This window comes from Ptychodera flava, chromosome 16 (genome assembly GCF_041260155.1).
Source record: "Ptychodera flava strain L36383 chromosome 16, AS_Pfla_20210202, whole genome shotgun sequence".
Classification (NCBI taxonomy): Eukaryota; Metazoa; Hemichordata; class Enteropneusta; family Ptychoderidae; genus Ptychodera; species Ptychodera flava.
In genome coordinates this window covers 9,021,884-9,040,155 of record NC_091943.1, presented here as the reverse complement: position 1 = coordinate 9,040,155, position 18,272 = coordinate 9,021,884, and the positions used below count along the sequence as shown (strand labels likewise).

Here is an 18,272-nt window from a genome sequence, read left to right as displayed (position 1 = left end):
CCTCAGTCGTAATTAGCTGTTCGTGTGCACTTTATCGTGTAAGAAACGTCATGGCAACCCGGCGACCATTCTCTCTCAAGAAGACTCAATTATCGATATTGTTGGTACAGTGAACACTTGAAGCCGAGCACAGCTAATAGCTTTGGAAGGGTCTGCCAACGTCCTCATAATCATCTCACACTATTATCTACAATGGACAAGTAACTCCATCATACAAAAAAAAAATACTTCTGCTTTGAAGGATTTTGCATCACTGAATAAATAAAATCACACAAAAATTTATCATTTCTCACGACATTTGCCTAAATTTTTGATACTTTTTAAAGCGTGGTTGTGAATAATTGATGATCAAAAATGGCACTCCGATTGAATCCAAGTATTTTGTCAGAACAGGTCATTATTCAGCGTTTTCATCAGATACTAGTATGTATTTAGATAATTTCTTTCCTTCCTCATTTGGGTTCTATGAAAATTCAGTCACAACAGCATAATAGCAATAAAGCGAAATTCCAGCATAAACCTGAGAAGCAAAAATTGTCAAACTAGCGTCTCATCTGAAGATCCCATATTACCACTGCTTTGTCACCACCTTCCTGTGCACAACAAAATGCTGTATCAACATTCTCTGGCTTATCTACCCATCATGCATTGGTCTCCCTCCAAAACATCCTTTGCTGAACTTTAATGAGCCAAGCAGAATGAGAAAAATCTCTCTAGTCAGATGATGAAAAATGTCTTTCAAAGTTACCCATGAAGGGTTTTAATTCCTATGGTATTTATTCATTTTTGCTATCTATCGATTGTCCACATTTTTTTCTTGCCATAAGTAAAATTTTCAAAACTTGATGGAAGACTTACATTAAAAGTACAAGTAACATTACTAATAAATTTATAACTGTGAGAACCACAATTCGGTAGCAGGGAATATCAAAGACATCCAAATAGACAATTGCCCTCTTTTTATTTTGCTTGGTCAGAAAGATGGCACTGAACAGGGTAAGATACATTCACATCAAATGAGCTTCTTGATACATAAGTCTGGATGAACAGTGATGGTGCCATGACAATAGTGGACAGCACCCACATCTTTGTCTTTCTCTTCAAGCAATGATTTTCACAGCAAAGAAGTCAACCAGGGTTGATGTGCTTTGCACATCACATGAACTATAAATACTGTTTTTTCTATTAGGAAATCCTACACCTTGTAGAGAACAGCATCTGGCAAGCTGCAGCTGGCTCTGCTGATACTTTTCAGATGGCAAAATCCCTTATGACCAGAACATTTCTACCTGTTCTGCTTTTTGCTGCAAAGACACTCTGAAGCATGTTTTTCACTGAAAGTTATAGCTGTGAATAAATCACACTGTTCAAATCAGTACACATGTATGAATGACATGGCAACCGCAGAGGAAACTTTTCCTCTTTGGGAAAAGAATCTTCACAATCTAACAAGTTCAAGATGACAGATCAGAAACGTTGACCTACACAACACATATACAGATCACAGTCCAGTATTACAGAGTCCGTAAGTTAAAGTGATTGATCACTGAACGTGAAAATATTGAAAATCTTGAAATTGATAACTACAACAGTCACCATTTTTTCACCTTCAACAGCATTCTGTCACCGATGATATCAACCTGAAATAAATTATTTACATGTTATGTGGGAAAGAAAATACTATGATCCACAAATAATAAGTATTAATATTTCAAATAATACCACTGTCAAGTTGAAAAATGAATGTGGATGAAATATGGTTGAGAATGCTTTCATCATTCTGCTAATCCTTTCATTTAAATCTTGTCAGATGACGTGTATTTCATTAATGGTATCTTCCAAGGCTAGTTTGACAGATTTAACCCAGCAAGGTACGAATGGAGAAAAATATGGCTCATCAAATCTCATAAACATTTCAAGCTAAACTAGTTTCTCGTATTGTCCACTTTGAAATTGACACTCTGACAATAAATTTTAATGCACAAAGATTTACTTAAAAGTTTACCTTCCCTCAGTACAATAATTTTTACAGTTCGCTGCAATCAACAGAGTATATTGTAATGCCCTTCTTTTGAAATAAACTTAGCATAATAATCAGTGAGCGATTGATGTTGTGTTTTTTTCCATGATCTGCTACAATAAATGAGTGAAGGCATAAGTAAAAAGATATCAAACACCCAAAAGGTCGTTGGATATGACTTATTCTTTGCCATATATAAGGTACATATAAGATGCTGCTTTTTTGAGCTCATATATGCCAAATGCTAAAAGACCCCGTTGGATTTTGTCCACTTCTCTGAGGAGGTGCATGTACACATGCATCTGTACGAAGGAAATGATGGAAGGTTGAAGATCATATTACATGCTTGAAGAAATGTGTAAACTTGACGAGATAATCAGAACAACTTGTATGAAAATTGATCAATTTCTTGTCATGAGAATCAGTCTCGGCATACACACAGCATCTCACTTCAACTGATTTACCACTTTGAGTGCTGCAATATTTTACCACCAAATTTTAGCACAACATTTTATCAATTTCTATGAATTTTTCTTTAATTTATTTGACGATTTTGGACTAAATAGACACCACATTTTATTGGTTACAGTTTTGCATCAAAATTTTGTCAAAAATGTGAAAAAAAATTGACTGGGGTAGATTTTATCGAGGTGACAAAAATTGAGCTTGGCGCTCAAGAGTTAACTGAAACTGAGCTTAATTTCCACTTCAGAAGCAAGCACCCAATTTGTTTTGTGGGTCAAAGGTTACTTCAATTTCAACTCCAAGCTGACTTTTCAGTTCCTTGTTGCAGTACTTGCAGTATAAAACATCAGATTCATGAGATTTTAGGGTTGGAAAGCAAAAGTATGGAAACTAAATAAGCAGATGTTGGGACACTTTCTCTTTCCAACAGCAAGAGGAAACTCAGTTTACAGTTACTATTAATGTGATCTGATCCTTTTAATCTTGATTACGGACAGTTCTGTGTGGACACTATGTTTCCTCAAAAATTGTTGTAATCAGCCTGAATGGTGATGCCGTAATCTCCTGTTGCATGGACTACTGAACACATCCTGCTCCCTAAAGCATGCAGGTATCAATATCAATAACCCTGGCCCACACACTGTGAAGAACCGCAGAAAGCCACCATATTGACAGTCAGCGGTAAAACAACTCAGGTAATTTCTATGTGAAATATTGGACAGCATCTGCGGGGAAAATCTGTGATCCATGTTGTGAGGGGGAAATGGTTAAATTTGTAATATGTAAGTGCACAGACGTGTTTTTTCACGTCCATGGTAGGTGTAATGTGAAGCCAGCAACTATGCATGCACACAATACCAGAATTATTAGGTGAGCAGCAATAAGATGGAGTTTGAGTGTGTGTACACAAAGGTGTGAAACCCGCATGCTAACACACAATTACTTTAACACTCAGGGTAAGCTGCAATTAGGTGGAACCTTAAAAGGTGCTAACAGTTTATTGATGTCCATTGTTAAGTTATTCATATATAGGGATGTGTCAATGGGAGGGGGTGTCATGGCATTACAATGCAAAAGGGAAGTTTCTTGGTGGGAATTCACACTTCCATGGATTACACAGGGCAAACAGATCCGCCTGTCAGAGTGAGCAGAAACAATGGAAGGATTATGTCAATGCCTGGCAAACTTGTTACAATGATGATGTATTGACCTGAAATGCCATGATGGGATTACTCTAAATCTCTCTGCAAGATTTCTTCTTCACCGACACAGAGAAATATTGATCAAGCAGTTGATCTCTACGAGAGTCACAGCACTGAATTTTTAAAAATCCACCTTTAAGTTAGTGATCTGGGTGAACATTACTGTCAACCTGTATCCATGGATTCTAACATACTGCCCAATTGTCATTACTCATCCATGGATTGGGAAATGCCAAGGCCGGAATCATCTCATTGCTTAGTAATGTGAATCCCACGTTAAATGAATTGATATCTTATGTGTTGCAGTGCACATCAACTCTCACAACAACAGGAAACATTGGTATATGACACATTGCTGTGAAATTTTGCAATTTTGTACTACCCGTACAATGCTGAAAAAAGAATGGAGAGTGTTTTGTACCCTATGAAGAATGCCTGGCTTACTATCCACCATCCCCCTCCCTTCCCAGTTACTTGGCTCTTCTTGGCTGCAGTTACTGGCTGGCCAAGCGCAATGTTCGCCCCACAACCTATGCAACAGCCTACCACTAATGTGACAGTCTGCTGAAATTTATCCCTTCAATTTATTCTGTTCTGATATTTATACACACACAGACTTGAAGCAAGTCTACACCTGATAGAAACAACAAAAGTGTTGAGGTGATCTCAAACAAAAGCTCCATATCACAGCTTTTAAGAGTCATCGAATTTGCAGAATTTCCATCAGCAAAAATTGTGTTACTTTTCCAAATGTTAATTTACAGAGAGGAATCATCTATTTTTTGGCCTTAGGTTTTATTGCAGTTTTGCTGGACCTGTCATGCATTCCAATGGATTTTATACAGTTCTGCATACATGAATTGGGTGCTCTGGTGTGAAATGCTCGCACCAAATAACACATAAACAATGCTTGAAAACTGAGCTTAGGTCCCCGGTCTACATGCATGTCTGAGATCGTGAGAATCAACAATTCAAGCGCTTGCAGGAGATTTCACACTTCTTTCTGAAGTGAATAACAAGTCAAAACAAACAACAGAACCATTGGCTAATGGTCGTCTTTACAACGCATATTTACTCAGTAAAACAGAATTTTGAGATTCTACTTGAGCCGGAAGACAGCTGCTGCAAACACACTGGTTCACACTGATGGCCAAGTATTTGAATTCTAAAACACATTTTCATTTCAAATTCTATGTGTTCATCGTTTATCATTTCAGCAAACCATGTCGTACGCTGTGAGAAGAAAGTTGAACATTTTGGTGGTTTCCTTTTTTAAGTTTTTTGCCTTTTTTATAGGTGTTTCCTGATCCAGACTTGAATTATAGGAAGTTGTTCCTCTTTGCTTTCCTGTCATTTGCGCCATAATTTTTTTCACTTCAGTGTTTCTCATTTCCTACAAACCTCTAATTTCAATTCCTTGCCACCTGCTTTACACCACGCTCAGTGCGCAGTGCTGCAGCGCTGCGCTTTCTGTCGCCCGAGTTTCAGATTGCACCATTTCCTTCCTGACGACAGATGGGCCTATGTATTTTGAAATCACAAGCAACACGTACACAAACAATTCAGTATTTGTTTAAAGGTGTCATATTCACAGCTTTGAGTGTACTGCACAGACTCCAATACGTTATGTTCTTTTAGGACGGAATGAAATAAATGTGCAGGCAATACAAAAGGATGGCTAGACATCTATTGCCTGAGATGAAATCATGCTTGCATGCTATGAAATACACAGCTACCAATGGCACTAATTAGCATGGTAGGTTTGTTCCTCAATACAGTATTGCATGTAAACCAAAGGACACTGCGCCAGTCTTTATCTCTGCAATTTGTGCTTTAAACCCTTGACATATAACTTCTATAGTTTCTGTCACACATTAGAGGTAACGTGGTGACAGTGTTTCATTTCTAAGACTTTTATTTCCAAATTTTGGATAAAATTATTTTTGCACATGCAAGACAGAACTCCAAAATCACTGACAACTGTTCACATTTTCAGTAATTTTGTCCTCCATTACTTGTTTGGCTTCCGATGACTTCATCAATTAACTACTTACACATAAAAAATGAGTGATAAAAATCACCAAAAGTTTAAACTTCTGACTCTTTGTAATGCGACAACACTACTCAAATGTTTGATGTACACAATTGCATAATGATGTCACTAAAGAACTGCTGGGGACTCATAGAGCCAGCAGTTCAACACTCAAGTATTTATGTCCATGTAGAAAAATTACCCTTTGAACCGAACTGCATTGACATAATTCATGATCCAAGCAAGGTACATATTACAAGTGCTGCTTTGATAATGACATCCAAAACATCTTTAGATTTGAATACTGAAATGACACTCATTGATAAAGATTGCGCATATGAAAAACAGGCCATCGCGCTCGAAGTACAAGATGAAAATATCTTGAATATTTCCAACTTTACAATTTAATATACAAATTGTGAGTATAAGACTAGAGCAAAGTGCAAAGCACATCACAGCACATTGAAAAGTTTTGTCACATCTGACAAGGAACAGTTTGGGAATGAAATCATTCCACTATCAGCTCACAGCCTGCTGTCATGCTGCCACGACTTTGACAAATCTCTACGTGGCATCCTGACTCCTCAATCTTGAAGTTATCTCACAACAAGCCAGATGACACTAACAGAACCAAACATAGTTTCACAAATGTGCCTGTTTTGAACATTAGATCTTTGGCATATGATATGAAGATTTTGACAACAAGGGCCATCTGTCTGCCCTACACTCAATGATATGAAGTTTTTAACAACAAGGGTCATATGAAAGCCCTAAACTCAATCACACAAACTTTCACAAATGATTATAAGTGTTTTCTCTGCCAATCTTTTCATCAAGCCAGGGCTCGGTAAATTTGACAACACTTTGCAAGGTGTGATGACCTTGACAAACAGATGGTGAAACTGTAATGATGTAAACCTGTATAAAGAATGACTGTACATCTCAAACGTGTTTCTCAAATACTCAATCCTATTTTCCTGCAGCAATCAAAAGGAGGGGTTGTCTGAACTCAAAAAACACTGTATCCAAGGCACGCTGGCGATTGATGAAAGTTAAAACATGTTTGTTATAATGTACTGGTATAAAATTTAAATTTTCACAGCCATGTTGACATGATACATCTAGATATCGTGCATGAAATACATTATTTGTACACAAGATAGTCGCACAGGCACAGTTTTGACAAACCCCTTCCTTTAAGACAACTGGAATCTCATTCACTCTGAAATCCCAGACAACTCACTCTGTACAAGATGCCATTCGACTCAGACATAACTTCTGAAAAATTAGAGCAAAAAAAATTGTCTGCTCTTCATAACAAGTACTGCCAAATGGCAACTTTTGTAGGGCCTACTTGACTGTGCATGGCCAATTTGTCTTTTCTACTTCCCATAATTGAAGTACAAGAACAGTACATCAGGTAAAACCACGATAAGCGAACACCATTCACAAATAACCGTCCTCTATTTCTTATCTCTGCTATCACTGCTGAACGATGCCATGCTTTTATGGAAAACAAATGATGGCAAAGCATACCAATCAGTATCCATGGTAACAACAAATCTTAAGTAGAAATTTATGTTCAGGATGATTAAGAAAGCATCGTCACATAGCATTCCATATTCCCCTTGTCTTTTTTCTTCCGACTGATTAATCGATATATCACGGATGGATTCAGAGAGTTCTGGATAAATCTGGACCATGTGAGGAATTGGAGGTTTGTTACTTGTGGTTCGGTACTTGTGAGTAATTTCTGGTACTGAAGCCATTCCAAAGTGGAACTCCTGCACATGCAGATGCAGTAAAAATTCCAATTTTTTGACAAAATATTACTTTTTAGGATGAAATTTCAGTGAAATTGAAGAAATGGGTCCCAAATTCCTTATGGAAGCTTATAACCTTTTGCATCTTAAATGTATATAACAATGACTCCCAAGGATAATGTTGAATTGCAATATGGCTCAGGATAAACACGATGTTTTTGAGTATTGCAAAAAATTCTCCTTACCCTTGTTTTTGAGATACCATATTTTGAAATGTGGGAAACCAAGAAATCTGAATATAAAGACATTGCAGTCTGTTTGGTCTTGAAACTTCTGATGTAGTGCCATGAAGGTTTATATGCAATTCCAATAAAAACGGGTAACTCCTGAAGATCAAATGATTTTGTGTATGACTTACCTGGTCTGGTAGTGACATCACATGACTATTACGTGTTGTGTTCAAGTGGAGAACATTAAAACCATTCACAGAACACAGGTCATATGCAACTCCTACAAAAGAGGTGCTTGCAGTTTTTGGAACTCTGTTGTAAATTACGACAATATCGTCCTTTTTTGACTCATCATCGTTATCAGTTACAAGATGGCGGCTGGTGTGGTCCTTCCATGCACTGTTCAAATTCTCTATCTGAGTCTGTGCAATGGCTCGTTCTGTCATAAAAACAAATAAGATGTATATCATGAGATTCAGACTGAGTTGTCAACTAAATTTTACCTAGAAGAAGAAAAGAAAAAGATAAATACATAAATGAACTTACATATTGATTTAATTAGTAAAATTCTCTCTCTCTCTCTCTCTCTCTCTTTCTCTCTCCCTCTCTCTCTCTCGCTCTCTCTCTCTCTCTCTCTCTCTCTCTCTCTCTCTCTCTCTCTCTCGCTCTCTCTCTCTCTCTCTCTCTCTCTATATATATATAAATATAATTATCATTATTATTATATATTTCTTTATATAATAATATAAAGTAATATCTTTGTAATACATATCATTACTTTGTACTTGAAGTAATTGTGTTATTATTTATAACACTCTAAGCATTGAGTACTATCATTTCCCACCAGGAAATGTGTATTTCGAGAGATATATATATATACATATATATATATATATATATATATATATATATATATATATATCCTATGATTTTCAGAAATCTTTACAAGATGTATATGTGTGTGTAGAGCTCTACAAATCACTTCAGTGAACCATCATCACAAACTATTCAATGATCTGCAACAACTGAAAAAGATACTATATGTTACCATCAGTCAGCATTTACTGAGCATGTTTTTATGTTCCTGAAGAAGTGTGAAATTTTGCAAATTTTTTAGATTCAGACAGTCGTATTAATAATGATCAGGCATAAGTAAAGCCCCTCGCTAACCTTTCTACAGCACTAAATGAAGGAGTTCTACAAAGTTCACGTAAAAGCCTGCAGATGTCAAAATTTCATTAAATGAAATGGGAAGGTGGAAATGCCCATGGCAACTCTGCCCAGTTTTGAAAGGGGTATACGCAGTAAAAACAGAGTGTGTAATGTATTATGCATTATGGAGTTTCCTTTGGAAAGAGGCCTGAAGGATTCACATCCACCACTGTCATCTACAATCTCAACCGAGCAATACATGAAAATGAATTAATAACTTGGTTCCCTGCATGAGATTTAATGATAAAACTGCTCTGAATCACATTCTTGGATTTTAACTCGTCATCGGTCGTTTCTCTACCAAACGGTGGAAGAGATTGACATTTTCACAGTCCCTGTATATACATTCTGGTACTCTTTATCTACCAGTTTGATCTTAAAATTATGTAGTGGCCAACTGTATTTGTAGAATTTGTAATGCCTGTGGCAGTCACTTCAAAGCAATAATTTGCTATTTTTGCATAATAAAATGTAAACTTTTGAATATTATACACCATAAAAATCCCAGAGTGAGGTTATGATGGGTTGTGAAAACAACAATGTCTAACATGAAGTCTGAATTTGTTGTACTGCGCTGAAACTTCACACACTTTCCCTCTGAACACTTTGCGCATGATAAAGTTGAAGGTTGTGACAAACTTTGGCATGATATGCTTAATTTTGACATGCTAACTTCTGTTGCAAAGTCAAGGTGAGATATTGATGTTTCTCAGGATTACTAAGGTGATGCCATAGCTACATTTATCAAATTTGGAGCAACATTTTCAGAACAAAGTTTTCGAAGGTGAAATCACAGGACAGGTGAAAAAGGTATTTATGTTGTCTGCACTGAAATATACCACTCTATGTGCGACTTACAGTAAACAGTGTGAACCAAGAACAATAGTGGCTGGGGTATCTTCATTTCTTTTTTCTTTCTTTCTCACATACATGAAATCCTAACTATCGTGATCACGTGAACAGAATGTACAAATTTAATCAATGGCATTGCTTGGCATCAACCTTACAGCTATGAGCTCTTCATCAGGAGATTTTCGCAATCCCTCACCAAAAGTCAGCAAACTTCACTGAAATAATGTGCTTTGTTTACACATTTCAACTGAAAAATTATTGCACAGATCTCTCCAAACCACATCAAAGAGACAAAAAATTTCCCCAGTCTACCGGTATACCAGTGGATGTCGGTAATGATAGCTTTGAGGGATTATCATTGGTCAATATCGCATTTGCAAAAAGAAATAATCAGGGGCCACTTATAGTACAGAATGATCATCTACTTCAGTTCTGGACAATTTACGATTCAAACAGTTCCTTATTCTCTAATTTTGAGAAGACAAAAAGTACACTGTACCAGAACACGCTTGCAAAGAGTGCTTCTGAGATAAGCTTGAAATCCTAATACCTCTAATAAATTACAATATTGCCAATTTGTCATCATTAGCCCTACATTAGGGAGGCTGAAGCTAGTCCAGTGCTTAGAGTTGTGTAATAAATCACAGATACTTTACTGTTCCATATCTGTGTTGCTGAGTTCGACATCTTTCTACGACAAAAATCAATACAGCATCAACATGTTTGGCTTTACCTGGCCCCCTTTTCATTTGAAAATGTTAGCATTGGACGTGCCTGCATATTGACACCACTGTATGTACAGTACATGCAGTATATTAATTCGACTGTCTGCAGGTGTTAGCAAAATTAGTGGTCAAGAAGTGGTCTATACACAATCAAATGTCTGCTTCACAGCTGTCTGAGGGCCATGCCGGAAAATATCGGGGTTATACAACCACTCAGACAGTTTGAGTGGATGGTTTGTTTTTAAAAACCATACTTGTAGTCTGCTTTAGGAGTAGTATGGTCATGGCGGACAACTCTTTCTTTGTAGCACACAACTGTGCAGACACATAAATGGTGTTGTCATTTTGTCTAATACAGTTCATTGTAAACATACATCAACAAACTTTTTCCATTAAAGATACTACTGAGAGAGCTTTTAAAACACTTGGGTAGAGTAATTGTCAGAATATCTTGCATAAAAGGTGTGTGTGTCACAGTTTAAGGAATCTAAGGCACAAATGATGTACCAGTACTTGTGGCTTCTTCTGACAGCCAGATGGTGTGAAAACATATAAGGCATTTATTCATCAACAGTCCCTCCACGGACTGTGATTCAACACAGAGTTTAATTCTCCTCACTCATAAAGCTGGCTCTTTTAGGGCTGCTACAGGTGTGCAGTTTGAAAAAGAAGGCTTAATATTTCATATAATTTTGTGCAAACGTTAAAGAGAGATCATTTGAGATACTTCTGGTAAAGTGCTTTGTTAAACAATTTAGTCCAGAATCCAACTTGGTTTCATCATAAACAGTGGAGCAGATCTACTCTGGTTTCTGCATACTTCCAAAGAAAAGAAATCCATGACTAGATTTTCTCTTTGCAGATTACAAAACTTTGACCACTCTGAACTTCAAGAAGCATTTAGAAAATCAGTTGGACACTCTGTTGTAAAATACTAAATGGTGTGTGTTAAGAGAATCATTTTGATTGCTCTCCGATCATACAAATGACATTTGCTATAAAGCTAGTGCTCACATTCCTCGTTGTCTGCAAACTGCTACAAGCAAATGACATGTAAAAATCATCATCTGCATCGTTGGTAAATCTTTTGAACAAATGAAAATAATTTCAGACTGTTATAGGTAACTGGTGATATCGACACTTCAGGACTTTCTAGGGGATGGGAATATCTACCTATCAATACATACTTTTTCCCTTCAAATTCACAGATGAACAGAATCCCCTCAAAATGGAAGGGTGGCCTATCCATCTTTCTAAATTCCATCATGAGATCCCGGAAAAAGAATTTTTCAGCCACTTTCCAGAGCAAAAAACCAACTACTAAATAATTGGTATAAACATTGGCAATAGCCATCATGATGGCGTCAAACACATGGAAAAGAGTGGAACATGGCAGGGCAATGCATTTCCCTACAGTCTCTACCAGCCTTGCTGCATCCTTGCCGGAAACAATTATGGCTTATAATGGAGGTCAAAGGCCACCAGATCTGGGAATAGACTGTCGTTTGGTGGGATGTAAATTTTCATCATTCGATGAAAACTGACTCAGGCATTACGGCGTTCGATCAAAAGTCGGCGGCTACAAGTCAGCCACATCAAATGTCTCTTGGCACCAAAATTGTCCTATTTGAATGCTTTGGCGGAAAATTCTCAATCCTGACTGAGTGTGTGCCTGGGGACAGGGATGGATTGTGTATGGAAAGAATTATAGAGTTTTATCTATATGGCATCCCTCTGCAGTTAGAGGTCATGCAATCGAATTGAAGAACATATTTTCCGAGGATAATGACACACAAGATGCAATATGAGATCACTTTCAAGCCTGCAAGATTGTTATTTCGCGTTTGCACGATGCAAGTTTATGAGGTAACGATAATATGTTAATTGCAATTGCCGTTTTTAGATCATCATTGATTGAACTTTTTCACATGTGTAACATTTTTCATTTTTCTTGTTCAGTATTTGGAGAGATTTTTGTTAATTTGCCAGCTTTTTACCATAAATGTATTTAAATATTGTGAATTTCAAAGTTTTAGTAATAATTAAATTGAGATTTTATTAAAATATACCCCATTACAGAGTTCTAGCGCCCTTCAACTTTCATTGAACGCAACATTTTTAAAAATGGAGTGAATTCTTGCCACTTCTGCAGCTGTAGTGTTTTGTATATATCATTGTCAACCATTTATAAATATTTTACAAAACATTGAAAAAACAACAAAAATAAATGTAAAGCTCTTTGTCCATGAGAAGCCTTTGCTTCACTCTATAAAACCTTAGTCTTTTATAAACTATACTGCATAGATCCGGAGATAAGCTTTCCTTAACATGAAAACCTTGTTACATATTACAATCATGAAAACATGTTGCAAGGAATGATGGGATTGACTTCCCTTCCAGCTGATAGAGTTTAACAACTAAACATAATTTGACACCTTTTAAAACAATTACCATCAATCTATATCTAATATGTCATTTCGCTTGCAAAGTTTTCTCAGAGCATCTCATTTACACAACATTTTTATTTTTAAAATGCACTTTGATCCTGTGGCATTCGTGCAATGGTAAGCCGCAAGATTATGTCCTACAGTGAGGGTTGAATTACATGATGCAATTACACAATGGGCAGCTAATACTCCAATCGCTATAAGGTAATTTGTTGAATACAGGGCCTGTACAGTATCTGAATATCATATATCATTCCTGTACAAGAAGAGGTTTTTCTAACAGCATCTTAAGAATGAATCACTGCAGATTTAATGTCTACAATGTTAAGATACATAAATACTTGAATACGAAATTATCTGAAATCATAGACCGTGCTTGAATTACAAACCAGTTATCAAACCGTCATCAAATTCTGTGAAGCCACTGAATTCAAAATTTTTCCAGGCAAATGAAGTACTAAACATCATCATATACTGCAACTCCATACTCAGCCAGTGGTCAAATGCTATGCAGAGCTAAGGAGTATAGTTTTCCATTACGATATATAACCCTATTCTACTAGTCTACCCAATTAGCCTAAAATAGAAAGACCATGCCACAAGCCTGAACTTTCCTCAATTCTGTACACAAATAAGAGCATAAGACACAATATGCTCACCTGCAAGGTGATATTTTGCCGCTCAGAATTATTGAACTCCACTGGAATAGAATTTCAATTTCTCATCTAAAATATTTTCACGAAATTTGTATTAAACTGCCATGTTTTATGTACAGGGTATTGAAGTGTGCATTCGGTGTACTATAAAACTTGGCTGCTTTGATGCTGTATTTGAGGTATATAATGACAGCTTGTTGGTCATGCCAAGGTTGGGTCCTTTTACAAATGAACTGAGTTAGACTCTGTAGCAGCCACTTTTTTTGCAGTACAGCTTCCAATTCATGCCATATGCGCCTCTGAACAGGCTAGTCTTGCTTGGCCTGCAGGCATTGTGGAGTCAAACCTGTTTACGCCGGCATTCGCTTTAGCTACGCTGAGCTTTGCTGAGCTTAATTCTTGAAGTTGCATGCACAGGCGGATGAGTTTGTGACATCTTGCAGACGCAATGACAAGCTGTGAGATGCGAGTTTACAAAATAAGTTAACAAAATGCATCTAGAGACAGTCACATTGGTTCAACTATTGGCTAAGACAGTGAGAAATATGAAAGACATGACATTTTTCATAAAACAAATTAGACCTGTATATTAACCCTTTCACCCCCAGTTCCCTGTGTACAGGTCCAACTTTACCATAGAAAACAATGGATTTTGGACAAACCATGGTGGTGAAAGGGTTAATATTGCATTTCATTTCTTCATCACAAGAACACTGAAAGCGCTATTCATTCACTAACAATTCCCTCATTTGAAAAAAATGTTTTAGAAAGGTCTTGGAAATGCTTGAAGGTAAAATATACAATGTTTGAAGTTCAGCTAACAAATTCATCAAATTAAGATTCCTTGAGTGTGGTACAAATTGTAGTTCAAACCTCGAAATGAGAGATCTAAACTTTTGCCCAAACTTTCATCAAGGAAAGTTTAAACCTTACCCTTTCGAAATCAAGAAGGAAATATCAGGGGTCATCATGCAAAATTTGGTAACAGAGAAACAAATTATCCAATATTTACCAACACTCAAATTGAAAATGGCCACTGTTACCTGTGATATGTCCGTAGGGAAAAATGAAAGTTTTGGTTTCACAAAAGCCAATGAAAACTTTATTTTTATGAAATTTACATGTAACTCCATGAGCTTCAAAATGAGCAAAGCTTGAGAGTCCAAATATCTGTCCCAAATTCTACCTTTACCTTTACATGAATGCAGAGAAGATTTGGTACAATACAGTTGCATTCAGTAAATGGGGGTGGGGAGGGAGGGGGGGTAGTAGAAGGGTGTAGAAGGGTGCAGACTGTAAAGATACCATAGCTATGACAACAGCTTCCAAGACACTAGGGATATATTTGCATCCTAGCTTGGAAACAAATCAACAGTTGATAATTGTCTCTGTAGGAGAAATGCCAAGTATTTCATCCCATGTATACATGTATTTTGTTTTATTTACATAGTTTCAGCTATCACCATCAAGTCAAATGTGAATTCCCAGTTCTAGAGCCTATATACACTTCTACCTTACAACTTAACAGTCCTGGAACATCTGGGCTATACACTCTAAGTATAAAAATTTTTGTGAATTGAAACAGATATTGTTCCAAGCAATGTTTGTACAGACAGACTGAAAGCACCTACAACACAGAGAAACTAAGTCAAGTGCCTGTCTACAGTGCCTGTCAATAAAATTGCCGACGGGGTCACCAATGTCAAGATGTAACCCCAGTTGTGTCAGCATAACCCAAAAATCTGTCTACATACTAAGTAGGTTTGAGAGTGCTTGGCCGCCTGATTGCAAATTACCGAACTTCCAAGGAAGAATGTAATAATTTAGATCTGCATGCCAATGTGATTATATTACCGATGCACAGTAGCCAACCGTGCCATGAGTGACATCTCAATTAGATGCCGTGTCTATCAGAAAATACTCGGTACACCGAATACAATGTACCCCGATGCAGGTACCGGGGTACAGCACCGCTTGTTGTTATCCCATCCACACAGTATGTGCCGCTATTAAATTATCCCGTCCACACAGTATACATCTCTTTAACTCAGATCACTTTGTCTTGCCCTCTCCTCTCTGAGTGATTTATTATCAACAATGAATTTCTTTCTTGTTTAAATTTTTTTTGAAATCAAAGCCCCCATCCTTTTCCGCTTCATCTGGGTTTAGCAAACAGACACTACAATTGCATCGTCATTTGTCAATACGGCACTGTGACTGTATGCGTCATGGTGTAATGATTTGTGTCAAAATAGATTGCATAATTTACGATGTGTGAGGTGTGAAAAGGATGCACATGTCGGACATCTGTATGTTCAGGGGAAGTACAAACTGCAAATGTTCTCCAATGAAGTAACAGAATTTAACATCACGCACATCAACCACCTTTCCATCTCTTCAATTGAATTTTTTAACATATACATGTAGATTTCATATAAAATATTGTACAACATTATAAAATTCAGTTAGATTCTTTTAAGTCGGGTCCATCCATAAAACACAGAGTTTAATCCATCTTAGGCATGTGCTGGCTAATCCAGCACGTCGTGGACAGTCCAATGAATAATTTACAAAACCATAAACAAACGTTCAATCAACTATTAGTATCATACCATCATTGAAAATGCAACACTTTCTCGATAACCATGGTGACAGTCTTTAATAAACCTTATGAAATAGACACCTTTGCCAAATGAAATGATTCATCAGTGACACAAATATCTTCAATTCAAATATTTACATCATTACTGTTGCCTTCATTTCCTCATTTCACTCATAAAGAAAATAAAATTACACCAACTTTTATGCTATTTTTTCCTCATGATAGAGCAAAAGCATACGACAATATTGACGTTGTAGTATCAGCAATTTTGTTCAACTCAGTTGACGGTCACACATCAAGCACAGACGCAACCCCTGGGAAGCCACAGCCACAGACCAATCAGTCGGTGTTTGTGTTTTGCCATGTCGCCTGACACATCAAATAATAATCCGCTTTATCTGCCTCACTGTTGGCCATGCTTCAATAGGAAAAGCAATATCTTGCGATCAGTCCTGTCTCTGCAATTTCTTACACCTTCGACCCATAATGCTTAACTTCCAATCGCGCCTTGTTATCTCCCACCTTTAAAGACTCTGCGAGCGTAACAGAAAGTGACAGGTATCTCTAGGGGACCGCCAAGAAACTCTTGCCATTGATGCGTTCTTTCTTTTGCGGGGTTAGTGATCCATGGTGTCTGTTGTTTAATTTTGTTTGATTGACATGTTTAATTTGAGTTGAAAACTACAAGATCAGACTGGGCAACTGACACGGAGCTCAGACATCCATAACCAGCGATATCCTTCTGCCCCCACAGACAGTAAATAAAACAAGGCTAAGAAATGAACTTCCATGAGTTTAGAGACGCTGATACGTCTGCTAGCGTCAGGGAATTTTCATGGTTTCTACATCACTTGGCATAACAACTTACAGTAGAACGCACCTCCGGGACAGATATTCAGACTCTCAAACTTTTACAATTCTTTTCTGATCTACCACTTGTGGAGGTTCATTTTAAAGCTCTTGGTGTAAGAAAAATTTTCACCGTCTCAGTTTTTTAAAAATCAAAATTTCATTTTCCTCAATAGAGTTAACACAGGGATGGCAGCCATTTTGAATTTCAAATATCATTGAATCTTGGGTAATTTGTTTCACTAGTACCAAAATTTGCACGGTGACCCCAGATTTTTTATTCTTGATTTTGAAAGAATGCAGATGAAAGATTCATTGAGAAAAGTTTGAGCAAAAGTTTAAGTCCTTCACTGTCGAGGCGCATTCTGCCCTTTTTTTTCATTGTTCCATTTCACTCGCAGATGAAAGACTATCATCTTAACCAATTCTAAACTACTCTTGAAGTTTTACCATTTTTTGATAACATGTCTTTTTTAACAACTGACTTTTAATGCTCATTTCAATTTTAGTTGGCTTCTGTTCTTAGCAACCTTGAGACTGATACAATCAGGCGCGATCACTTACAGATATGAAAGTATACCACCACCTGGGATTTCAAATATGTAAATTTGAGATTGAAAAGCCTGCTATCCAATCACTTCGTTCCTTAGCGATGACGAATTCATAGAGAAGGACACTAATTCATATGCAATGTCTAATTGTGTATTCATGACTACAAGTTATGTCGATGCCCTTTTTAACTACAAAAGATGAACTTTGACTTGTACATGTACATCAATTTTCCAAAGCATATTGCCGATATAGCATCATCTGGATTTTTTGTTAAAAGCCGGGCACGGATGGAATACTGATATCACCAAGAGATGATAAAAGTTCAGTTCATCCATTTTGTGATGAATTTGCTGATGTACATGTTCACGTTTATTACCCTTGCAACACTTGGCTCCACAGGACATGACGATAATTCTGAAAGCAAGGAATAAAGTAGACGCCAACAGTTTAAGAGGTGCATACACATTGTATTTCAAGAACCTTATAAGTATCATTTGAAGACAGACAACCAACACCGAATACTGAGTGTACACATTACTCTGTCGAGTACATAATGATAATCTAGTTTTCACAGCCACTGATACTGTATATTAACTTCTGGTATATTAAAAATATAGTCTTTTCAAATCTACATGACCTTAACAGGACAAATGGCACATGTTCCA

The 18,272-nt window shown here is 37.0% G+C and overlaps 1 protein-coding gene across 1 annotated transcript in view; it reads right to left on the bottom strand.

Annotated features, from left to right (window-relative positions):
• LOC139152740 (heparan sulfate 2-O-sulfotransferase 1-like) overlaps window positions 1-18,272 on the bottom strand; it is a 119,721-nt gene that overhangs the window by 60,307 nt on the left and 41,142 nt on the right. Inside the window, exon 2 of the mRNA XM_070726054.1 lies at window positions 7,901-8,151. Within this exon, the coding sequence (XP_070582155.1) occupies window positions 7,901-8,151 (251 nt within the window). The remainder of the gene's footprint in view (window positions 1-7,900; window positions 8,152-18,272) is intronic.